The following is an 11,123-nucleotide window of genomic DNA, read 5'->3' as shown; positions in this document are numbered from 1 at the left end:
CAGGCCACTAGTCGTTATGACACGCATTATATTTTAAAACATTTTATTAAACCTAATTATACTGTTAACTTTTACAGACCGTAAAAAGCTATTATAATTAACACAACGACAATAAATTGGTTGGTTTGGTATCTGTAAACTTACTTTCGTTTACTTGTGGCATTTCCTCTTGGTTATAATGGGGAACACGACGACGACCACCACGGCGACGACCAACCCACCGAGCAGTTGTAGTTTCAGTGAGGACGAGAAGTCCGATGAGAAGCAAAAGTAGAAGTGCTGACTTGTTCATCTGCAATAAAACATAATTACTACTAGCGATACAAACAGCAAATCAGTTACTTACGTTATTTCTTTTGAAGAACTGATGAAATATTGCAAAACCAAGCGCATTTTATTACTAGCATTGTTTGATTGTTTCCGATGCATCTGCTGCCAGGAGTATAACCCCTTCTTTTCAATAAAATCTCTTCTTCTCAATAAAATCCCCTCGTCCTCCATACAAGAGCGTCAAAACTGCGTTGAGATAATGAGAAAACAAAGAAACGTTCAATTAAACGCTTTCTTATGAAAACAGAGAATGGAATAACCAGAAATGGGAGTTAATAAACCCAAGTGAACTCTCTTTAACCACAGTTCAGCAGTCATGTCTAGACAGGAAACGTAATAAGGAAATAACAAAGCGATTAAATGGATTCTCTCTCTTGAAAACACGAAAGTTGAAATGACAGCTTTAATAAAATTAAATCCGAAAAAAAAGTTTGATTACAAAGATTACGATAATATCGTGAGTCAATTGGTTTATGTTCAATTTGTTTTGTTTTTCTAACATGGCACATTATTTACCGCTGCTTCTTGACCAGAGGTCGAGCATCTATGCTGTTACCATGTAAACATGTGTGACCTTAAATAAGACAAGGTAATTATTCCGAAAAAGTGGTACATTACAGGTTGTATAAATTGTTATTCATACAATAAATCTAAAATTTAGAATTGGATAACTTTTTTAAATATGCGCTACAGTATTAATCATGTTTGCCTCTTGTTTATGAATCGAGCCTCTATGCTGCCACCATGTGTGCATGAGTGAATAAGACTCGGTAATTGCCCCAACAAAGTGGTGAGTTGTATAAATTGTTATCCATATATAAAACAAAACTCCTACTTCCTCCCGGCTATTTCTCCGATTGTTTCCCCCAAGACTATCGTGTCAACAGGGGCCGGGGGTTAGTGGTCTCGTGTGTAGGATTTTCAGCTTTGGGGTTGGCTGGGGGTGAATCGGCGGGGGGGATAGACACTAAGGGTAAATAGCCAGGGGGAATTGTCACGTGGGGCAGTAACCAGGAAATAGTCACGAAGGGAGTAGCCGGGGGAATAGTCGCGTGGGAATTTGCCGAGGGAATAGTCACGTGGGGTAGTAGCCGGGGAATAGTCACGTGGGGTAATAGTCGGGTAGAATTGTCACGTGGGGTAATAACCGGGGGGAATAGTCACGTGGGGTAATAGTCGGAGGAAATATTCACAGGGGGGAGTATTTTGGGGTCTTCGGTTCGGGGTCGAGTTCTAGGTTCGGGTTCGAGTACTGGGTTCGGGTGGTGAGGCCCTTCAAGTCTGCTCTCTCTCGTTTAAATTATTCTTTTGGGGTAGTCTCTGCATATTTGTGTAAATTGTTATTTCTATTGTTTTTCAATATTAAAAATAAATAACTTGTGCCCACTTTCAAATTATCACGTATGTAATCTTGTAAGTGAATATTTTATATTCTTTAGCTGGTAATTAAGCGGTGTTGGAAATTGTTTCGTATGTTTATATGCTCACAAAATTAAAAAATCAAAATGGGAGACTGATACACAACACAAGGTATATTTGATGATGTTTAATTTATTAAAATTTTACGATTGAAGCTTGAAAGGAAACTTCATCATAATTTCATCTTTGGAGAAATATCCTCGAACTCCAAGTCTAGAACTAAAAATTAAATGTTCTTATTTATATCTTAAAGAAATTAAAACTAGTACAGCGTAGTAACAACGGCCGCCCTTATAATAGACGGGGTTTACCTCGTGTCCGTTTATGAGATACCATGTATATAACTTTCTAGATAATTACTTTAAAGAGTTTAAAAACTATTTATATTTTGTTTTTCGTATGCTTGATAATTTGGGCAGACCATTAGTGACCACTAAATTTGAAACAACTGTTGTTAAATGTTATGCCCAAGGACAACCACGTCCACAATGGCAGCAGCCACGAGCCTTGAACCTATAACCTCTAAAATAGAGGCGCGGTAACCATTGAGCAACGGATTCAGAGTTCCAAACGGCAATAATTTGGTTGGTTTGGTATCTGTAAACTTACTTTCGTTCATTCGTGGTATTTTTAGTTGATTATACCGGGGGGCACGACGACGAAGATTGCTGCGACGACGACGATGCCACCACGCAGTAGTAGTTTCAGTGAGGACGAGAAGTCCGATGAGAAGCAAAAGTAGAAGTGCTGACTTGTTCATCTGCAATAAAATATAATTACTACTAGCCATACAAAGAGCAAATGAGTTACTTACGTTGTTTCTTTTGAAGAACTGATGAAATATTGCAAAACCAAACGCCTTTTGTTACTAGCGTTGTTTGATTGTTTCCGATGCATCTGCTGTCAGGAGTAAAATCTCTTCTCCTTAATAAATTTCTTATTTTCCTCAAGTCACGTAGTCATGTCTAGAAAATAAATCTAAGGAGCCTCAAAGATGCGTTAAGACAATAAGGCAAAAACGAAATGTTTAAAATGAACGCTGTCTATTTCGAAAACAAAGAATGGAGGAATAAGAGAGTTAACCAGAAACCTAACGGGAAATTAATAAAACAAAACGAACGATCTCTAACTAACGTTCTAGCAGACATGTCTAGACAGGAAATGTGGACGTGCTTACAGACTGTAAAACTGTCTTGCAGAGTGGAAAGTTGCAAAAGATTTTCCAATGCCGACTGTAATGTGAGTTTGCAGAAACGTCAGTTAAATTAAAAAGGAGATTTAAGCGATCGTTTCAAAGAACAAAGTTGTTTAGATGAAGAGAGGCTTGTATGATGAAATGCCATTTACTGCTTCTGCCTTTATTAGAGGTGGCTGTAATACGACAGCAATGAAACAGTCGTTAACAACACGGGTGTTCTGTTGTATACACCTCGTGAACGCATACAAGTTACCATGTATGAAAGTTTATTAGGGTTGAGTAATTATTTCCAGCTTTAAGTTTATTAATGTATAAATAACACTTTATACATCCCATACGGCAGCACTCTATTGGAGTAATTACCTTGTCTTATTCAAGGCCACGCATTTCCACAAACGGGCTTTCCAGGTGTTCGGGTAGTGGGCCAAATGTGGCTTTAATCCCAGATATCATAAATAATAATAAATATATATATATACATATATATACATATATAATAAATATATAATAAACGTACGTTCTGGCGGAAAGTGTATCATGTTATAAACAAGAGCATAAAATAAAGCACAACTTATTCGTGGTTGTTTTTTTCAAAAGCTGCTTATCCATAGCAACGTGCGATATACTCTCATTAATTTTACGTAATGTATGTAATTTTGTGGATGAATATTTTAAAATCTTTAGACGCTAATTAAGCGGTGTTGGAAATTGTTTTGCATGTTTAGATATTCACAAAGTTTAAAATACAAGGTGACTGCTACATAACATAAAGGTATATTTGCAGATGTTCAATTTGTTAGAATTGTACGATTGCAGCTTGAGGCATCAACTCATCATATATTAGAATCGGTATCAGTCTCAAACTTTGAACCCAACGGTATTGATGTAAGGCTCCTATTGACCACAGAGCGACAATATGGTAGTTTCAACTTTGAACTAAACGGTTTGCGGTTTAAACTGCACATAATTAAAGTTTCTAATCTTTGTCTTAAACTGAACACAATATTGTATCTGTCGAACAACCACGGTATTGAATATTGTTTATTACGTCAAATGCTGATGTCACAACATGTACATAATTCGTTAGAGAAAATATAACAAAGATATCTTTATTTTATTCAAAAAACTCTTCATATAGAGCTTGTTCTTGGAAAAAAAACGTTAGAAACTTCTTTTGACGGAATGTTTCTAGTTTCAAGAAGGGTTTATGAAAGGGTTAGCATCTAGATTAGCAACGGCCGATACACTGTTGTAGGTTGCAGTTGCACGACTCGCTGTCAACGTCCCAATCAGAAGCCAAGCGACAATTGCTTCCGGTTCGGCATCTGTTATCATATTTCAGTGCTTAAATAAATGATGTAACTTATTTATCTGACGTGACGGGGCAACGACAGTCGTTATAACACGGGTGTTCTGTTTCATACACCTCGTTCCCGCTTAAAATTTACCTCGTATGTAACTTATTTATCCTCGCATGACGGGGCAACGACAGTCGTTATAACACGGGTGTTCTGTTTCATACACCTCGTTCCCGCTTAAAATTTACCTCATATGTAACTTATTTATCCTCGCATGACGGGGCAACGACAGTCGTTATAACACGGGTGTTCTGTTTCATACACCTCGTGCCCGCTTATACGAGTTACCACGTATGTAACTTATTTATCCTCGCATGGTGGGCAACGACAGTCGTTATAACACGGGTGTTCTGTTTCATACACCTCGTACCCGCTTACGAGTTACCACGTATGTAACTTATTTATCCTCGCATGACGGGGCAACGACAGTCGTTATAACACGGGTGTTCTGTTTCATACACCTCGTGCCCGCTTATACGAGTTACCACGTATGTAACTTATTTATCCTCGCATGGTGGGCAACGACAGTCGTTATAACACGGGTGTTCTGTTTCATACACCTCGTACCCGCTTACGAGTTACCACGTATGTAACTTATTTATCCTCGCATGACGGGGCAACGACAGTCGTTATAACATCGGTGTTCTGTTTTATACACATTGTACCGCTTGCTTTTGTTGGTGATTTGTTTTTTTCATTTTATTATTAATGTTCGGCATGGAATTTAAATCGTCCATGAGATGTACTACATTGAAGCAAGTAAAGATAGGTGTTTGGCAAGAGTCCTACTCTAGTGGCAGCCTCGAACCTTGGCCCATAGTACCATGCGCATAATATCACGACGTCCGAGAATTTAATCAGATCGTAGTAAATATTTGTCTATCTAATCAAAATACTATTCTTACCTCGCTCTTGTCCTCGTGCATGAGACTCCACAATTTCCCCAGTTTGACCATTGGCCATATGTTGGAGGTTGGGATCCTGTTGAACACGAGTTGCAACTTTGGGTTCTGGTATCCACTCCTGGTCGGCAATGTACCGATCCAACCTAGATCAAAATATCAATTTTAACGCTTATTATTTATGCACCTCATGCTTACTGTCAAATTATAAAGTTATTGTCTTTTTATGCACCAGACACACATGGTGTATTCATACACCTCATGCTCACTGTCGAGTTATAACATGGGTGTCTTCTTATACACCAGACACACATGGTGTATTCATACACCTCATGCTCACTGTCGAGTTATAACATGGGTGTCTACTTATACACCAGACACACATGGTGTATTCATACACCTCATGCTCACTGTCGAGTTATAACATGGGTGTCTTCTTATACACCAGACACACATGGTGTATTCATACACCTCATGTTCACTGTCAAGTTATAACATGGGTGTCTTCTTATACACCAGACACACATGATGTATTCATACACCTCATGCTCACTGTCGAGTTATAACATAGCTGTCTTCTTATACACCAGACACACATGGTGTATTCATACCACTCATGCTCACTGTTGAGTAATAACAAGTGCGTTGTTGTATACCTGTTGTTGAGTAACTGGATTAATGCATGTCCTTGATGAGGTTTGCATTCCTTGGCAGCTACCAGGCGGTGAGTTACATTGTGAAAAAGACGACCAGATTGTCCACGTGTAGGTAGATTGGGTAGGGCCTTAAAAAATCCAAATATAAATAAACTTTCCAGGGAAAAACATAGATAAAGGCTCCAATCAAACTACTAGTCATAAAAATAGAAATCGTAGAAGGTAGTTAAACGATCCGAGCTGCACATTTTAAGATTCGATAATAGTTTGCAGTTTCTTTTGTAAATTATCGGTTATTTCTTGTGTATTTGACTACTTACATGGATTCCTATTACAAGATCGACTTTCGCTTGCTTGAGTTTGCGGGTATGTGAATGTACAGTAATCGTTGCCGATCCGGGAGTCGGGTCTTCCAAGGTAGAAACATCTTCTGTATCTGGTTTGAGAACCAACACCACATGTACCTGTGCCTGTACAAAGTCCGTACCCGCTGTACGACCCCCAGCTCACCCAGGGTTGACCGTTAGGTGGCTCCTGGCTCAAGCAATCACCTGGACAGGTTCTTCTCTCGCTATCTGAACCTGAGCACCGATTTGAGGTAGTTGGTCTCCCACCAACAGTACAGCTTCGTTGTCTTGTTCTAGTGCAGTCTAATTGGCAACCACCCCAAGACCTCCAGTTACCCCACACCGCAGGGCAAGACGGAGCTCTGCAGTTCCTGTTTTGACTTGCTGACCCACCGCATTGGTTGGAAGGTGCCCCGGTTACACCAGTGCAGGTTCTGAATCGTGTTTGAGTCCCAATCGCGCCACACGATGCCTGGCAGTTTCCATACGCACCCCAAATACCCCAGGTAGCACACGCTGGCAATTGACAACGACGGGAACTAGTTGCACTTCCAATACAGGTTTGCGATGGCCTGTTGAATCTATCTACGCAGGACCTTTGCCTTACTTGTGTTCCGAGCTGTCCACACTGTCCGTCACAAGGGCCGAATGCTCCCCATGCCTGCCAATTTGAACACGAAGGAACGGTACATCTTCTACTGCTTTGTGATGCCCCTGGGCAAGTATTTGAGGGCTGATTGTTGTAACCCCGACATACTCTTCTTCTATATTGCGTTCCAAGTTGTCCGCATGAGCCTTGGCATGCACCAAATCCTCCCCACAGCCCCCAATTCGAACAAGTCGGCGCCGTGCATGGTCTTGAACTCGTAGCCGCACCTTGACATTGGCCAGCAGCGGATTGTCCATTCCTGGTGCAACTTCTGCTTCGGATTTGCTGGCCAGTACTCCCACAAGCACCACTACATGCACCATAGGCTCCCCACACGCCCCATGAGGCGTAGAAGCCACCGCCGTTACTACCACGACCAGAACTCCTTGGATGGTAGCAAGCATGAAGGTTACAGCAGTTCGTAAGTTTTGATGTAAGATCAGGGAGTCCCGTGATTGGAAAATAGAAGTAAGGGCAGAATCCAAAGGCAGTGTAACCGAAAAGACTGAAGTTTCCAATGGTTGATATCAGCGCATAATTATTGGTGCAACACCCAACAGTTGGACAAGTAAGTAAGGTGTTAAAGATGGCATCTGTTCCTGTTGTTGTGGATTTGCATGGAAGACGATCGAACATGCTGGGGGTTGTCGGGTTAATGAAATTACCCCCACCAATGCCCCCAATTCCACCAATTCCACCAATGCCTCCAATTCCACCTATGCCTCCAATTCCACCAATGCCGCCAATTCCACCAATTCCACCTATGCCGCCAATTCCGCCAATTCCACCATTATTCTGCGTGGAAGCAAATAGTTTAGTTTACAAATACAATAAGACAGTATATAGGCTTACCGCTTCGCACGTAAGTGGGTTTTGAGGCCTCTCAAGTTCTGGATAATATTCCTGGGAAGCAAATCCAGCGCCCGTGGGAAACGAAGGAAGTAATCCTAATGTTTGGTCGGAGGGATAAGCACAGAAACTGTTGGAATCAGAGTAGCAACAACCCATCAGCTGACATTCTTTCTTTGTGATTCCTATTAGAGTAATATACTTAAAAAGCTTTGAAAAAAATATGCAGTCGAAGGGCAGTTACAGTTGTGTAGGTATGTCATACATACGAGTGTCACCACTTTAACCTCGCATAACGAACACATGTGTTCTGTTTCATACACCTTGTGCTAGGTTATAAGTTACCACGTATGTTTCTTTGTGTCGTTATCCACACGGGTCTTCTAATACCATACCTTGCCATCCGCATTGTTTGGCTAACAAACTAACTGCATTTGTGAGGGCACACAGCGCTATTTGTTGGTAGTTGAGCACGTTGTTGAACGCGGAATCGTAAATTTTAATTACCGCCTCCTGGAAGAAGGGATTCCACGGTGTGATCAACCGCGCGATGTCACTGTTGAGCAAATTAACAACCTATTTTACTTATTTCGAACTTTGGTTTGTGAATACCGCTCTAAAGTGGCAAAAAATGAACCGAAATTGAATATGTTCCTAATGTATGTAAACGGAATAAAAACAAAAATTGATAGTAGCAGAAAGCGAAAATAAGAAAGATCTCCATAACCTAAAATAGAGTAACTTTTAAAGTCATACATGTATGTTCTATTTGCTGCTGTCTATTTACAGCCAACTGTGCTTTTTGGGCCATTTTATAATTTAAAGAATGAAATTTAGTAAATGAAAAATGAGTAACATAAACTAATGTTATCAACGAATAACGTAGCAACGAGAGTCGTCATAGCACGATTGTTCTGTTTTAAACACCTCGTGCCCTCTGGCTATACTGTTTAATGTAACTTTGTAAGAAATTAATTTTGATAATATTTATATTTAATATATGGCTAAAATTTTTTGATGGGCTATTGTTGACTTACACGTATCTGGATGATGTAGGCCCGTAGAAACACACGGGAGCATTCGACATATACCCGGCGCCGAATATGGCTTTGTGGACGTAAAGGTCTTTATCGAAGCAGCATCTAGGGTCCTCGTAACAAATAAGAGGGTTCGTTTCAGCAAGGGGGTTCGTGGGGTTGCACCTCGCTCTGTATGAAAGAGGATTGACTTAATATGCGAGCTGTTGATGATACTGATGACGAACAAGTGAAACATCTCCATCAGTCACTTACATCATCAGTGTAAAATGAGAGCTGAACTGGCAGTGTTTATAAAGTTGTACACAAGTGTGGACTACCCAGCTCTCTTTACACTGATGATGAACCAAGTGAAACATCTGCATGTGTCTCTTACATCATCAGTGTAAAATGAGAGCTCAAGTGCAGCTAACAATAAAGTGGTATACAAGTGCCGACTACGCTCGTGTTTTTTTACCTTTGGCAGATAGGAACGTTTACTGGACACACAGGGAAGTTAAGAGTCAATCCAAGAAGACTGTTCGTTCCGAATCCGAGGGCTCGTTGTTCGATCTCAGAACTGGCCGTCTGCGCAAAGTAATCAGGTTTGAATGAATCGTTAAAGGACTTTGTTGTAATGGCGTAGCACTGACGGTTGTTACGGGTGTTTTCTTTTAGATACCTCGTGTTCGTTCACAAGTTACCACAAATGAAATTTTGTGATCATTATCATAGACCTTTGTTATGTCTAGATGAGAATTAGACGGAATTAATAATTTCATTAAAGGTTCATTAATGGAAAATTAAAAATAAGTTTCTAGTTAAAGATAACATACGCTCACAATTGTGGCAAATACGATTGTCAAATCCATAACTTCTCAGCTACTGCGCGGACGAAAATAAGATATGAATTATGTTTAATGTCTCACCCTATCGTCCAATCTCGCTCCGACTGTCGACGCCACTCGTTTGACCGGTTCAACATCGTCTGGCGGTGTTACGGTCGGCAATGCTTGTAATACTTCGACGGCTTGTATGGCAGCGATAAGCGCTGTAAAAGTTCAATGTAAGTTTACTGCATTTGCTTACGAAGTTTGATAAATGAAGTCCTGGTTAACATATTAATGCCCGCGCACGAATTCTTCGTACGGAATTTTGTGGAGTGATATGTTTTAAGCAAGTCAAAATAGTGTGTTAAATTTGATAGAGTAGGTAACACGGTATAGTAGGTTGGGCTGAAATGGGACAGGTGCTCCCACAGCTCTAAACTATCGTATTTTAAAGGGGTAATTTTAAAATAAACAATAGGAAATATTTAATTTGATATGTTATAACAATATTAATTTTACCCCACCGTATTAAGCTTAACAAATTCAGCCGAAACCATTTTTCGGCTTTATGACAAAACACTTACTGATGTTTAAGAAACAGTTTGGCGGTCTGCTGCCTTCAAAGCAGCAACCGGCTTGTCTGCATTCAGCTTGAGCGAGGTTACCGCCACTAGAACATGCCTGACGTTGATCTGTGTTGGAACAATCTCCGTTCGTTCGATCTGAAATGTTTTAAAATTTTCAATTATTTTTCTCGTGCTGAAGAGTAACTTGGGTGTTTTTTAATACAGCCAACAAACATGGTGTATTTATACACCTCATGCTCACTGTCGAGTTATAACATGGGTGTCTTCTTATACACCAGACGTACATGGTGTATTCATACACCTCATGCTCACTGTCTAGTTATAACATGGGTGTCTTCTTATACACCAGACACATTTTACAAAATATACGTATTGTAAAATCTATTAATTAACATACATAACAACTTACCAATAATTGCAATCAAGGCCACAACACAGAAAGCCCCAAATATCCTCATATTTTCATCTACTCGTTACACTCGTTATAGATTGAGCAAGTTGCAGTAAAACGTAAAGACAATCTTTCGCGGTCGTACTTGCCAGTGACCGTGCCGCCGTTTTATCACCACTTTCCTTTTTCCTGCTCGTATCCTCGGGCCCGCAGGTGCTTGGTGCTTATATCTCGGCGGGGCTTGGTTCGTGACGTCAAAATGCGCCGTTTCGCCGAAAGCGAAAAATCTTTCGATAAACATTTTCCGGGATTATGCCGCGTGTAGAGGTAACGGCATTTTAAGAGTTTTCTCACGTACGTAAAATTTTAAGTCTTGCCAAACCCACTAAGCCCCCTTTTAAAGGTTTAAACACTGATGATGTCAAATGTTTTCCGTGTATCTAATCTAAATTAAGAATATTAAGTTTTTTTATCAATGGATGACACTGGTCAGGCTCAAAAACACAAAATCTACGCCTTGCCCAACCTATTATTTTACAAACACGCGTATGATACCCACTATTTTCGAGGTATTTGCTATACTTAATTATG

The 11,123-nt window shown here is 40.2% G+C and overlaps 1 protein-coding gene and 1 long non-coding RNA gene across 2 annotated transcripts; both read right to left on the bottom strand.

Annotated features, from left to right (window-relative positions):
- Window positions 1–1,861: 1,861 nt before the first annotated feature.
- LOC104266359 lies at window positions 1,862–2,724 on the bottom strand. The gene is made up of 3 exons (XR_717521.3): window positions 2,564–2,724; window positions 2,359–2,509; window positions 1,862–1,968 (listed from the first exon to the last, which is right to left on the bottom strand). It is a non-coding gene; the product is annotated as an uncharacterized LOC104266359 (long non-coding RNA).
- Window positions 2,725–3,969: 1,245 nt separating this feature from the next.
- On the bottom strand, window positions 3,970–10,710 carry LOC100181912. Its single transcript, XM_002130400.4, has 11 exons — window positions 10,551–10,710; window positions 10,139–10,276; window positions 9,654–9,775; window positions 9,203–9,312; window positions 8,746–8,916; window positions 8,104–8,264; window positions 7,712–7,893; window positions 6,184–7,654; window positions 5,864–5,991; window positions 5,211–5,353; window positions 3,970–4,272 (listed from the first exon to the last, which is right to left on the bottom strand). The coding sequence occupies exons 1-11, from the start codon at window positions 10,597–10,599 to the stop codon at window positions 4,176–4,178; spliced, it is 2,772 nt and encodes a 923-aa protein (XP_002130436.1). The 5' UTR covers window positions 10,600–10,710; the 3' UTR covers window positions 3,970–4,175.
- Window positions 10,711–11,123: the final 413 nt, after the last annotated feature.

The sequence above is a fragment of the Ciona intestinalis genome, chromosome 13 (genome assembly GCF_000224145.3).
Source record: "Ciona intestinalis chromosome 13, KH, whole genome shotgun sequence".
Lineage (NCBI taxonomy): Eukaryota > Metazoa > Chordata > Ascidiacea > Phlebobranchia > Cionidae > Ciona > Ciona intestinalis.
Note: the sequence above shows the minus strand (reverse complement) of the source record. Positions and strands in the feature narration are given on the sequence as shown.

Bases quoted from the DNA above. Each gene is read 5' to 3' on its own strand.
- LOC100181912 (XM_002130400.4), bottom strand. From the start codon at position 10,599: ATGAGGATATTTGGGGCTTTCTGTGTTGTGGCCTTGATTGCAATTATT. The intron at 5,992-6,183 runs GTAAGTAGTCAA...GGATTTTTTAAG, and splicing joins ATCTTGTAATAGGAATCCAT to GCCCTACCCAATCTACCTAC. The intron at 4,273-5,210 runs GTAAGAATAGTA...ATATGATAACAG, and splicing joins TGCACGAGGACAAGAGCGAG to ATGCCGAACCGGAAGCAATT.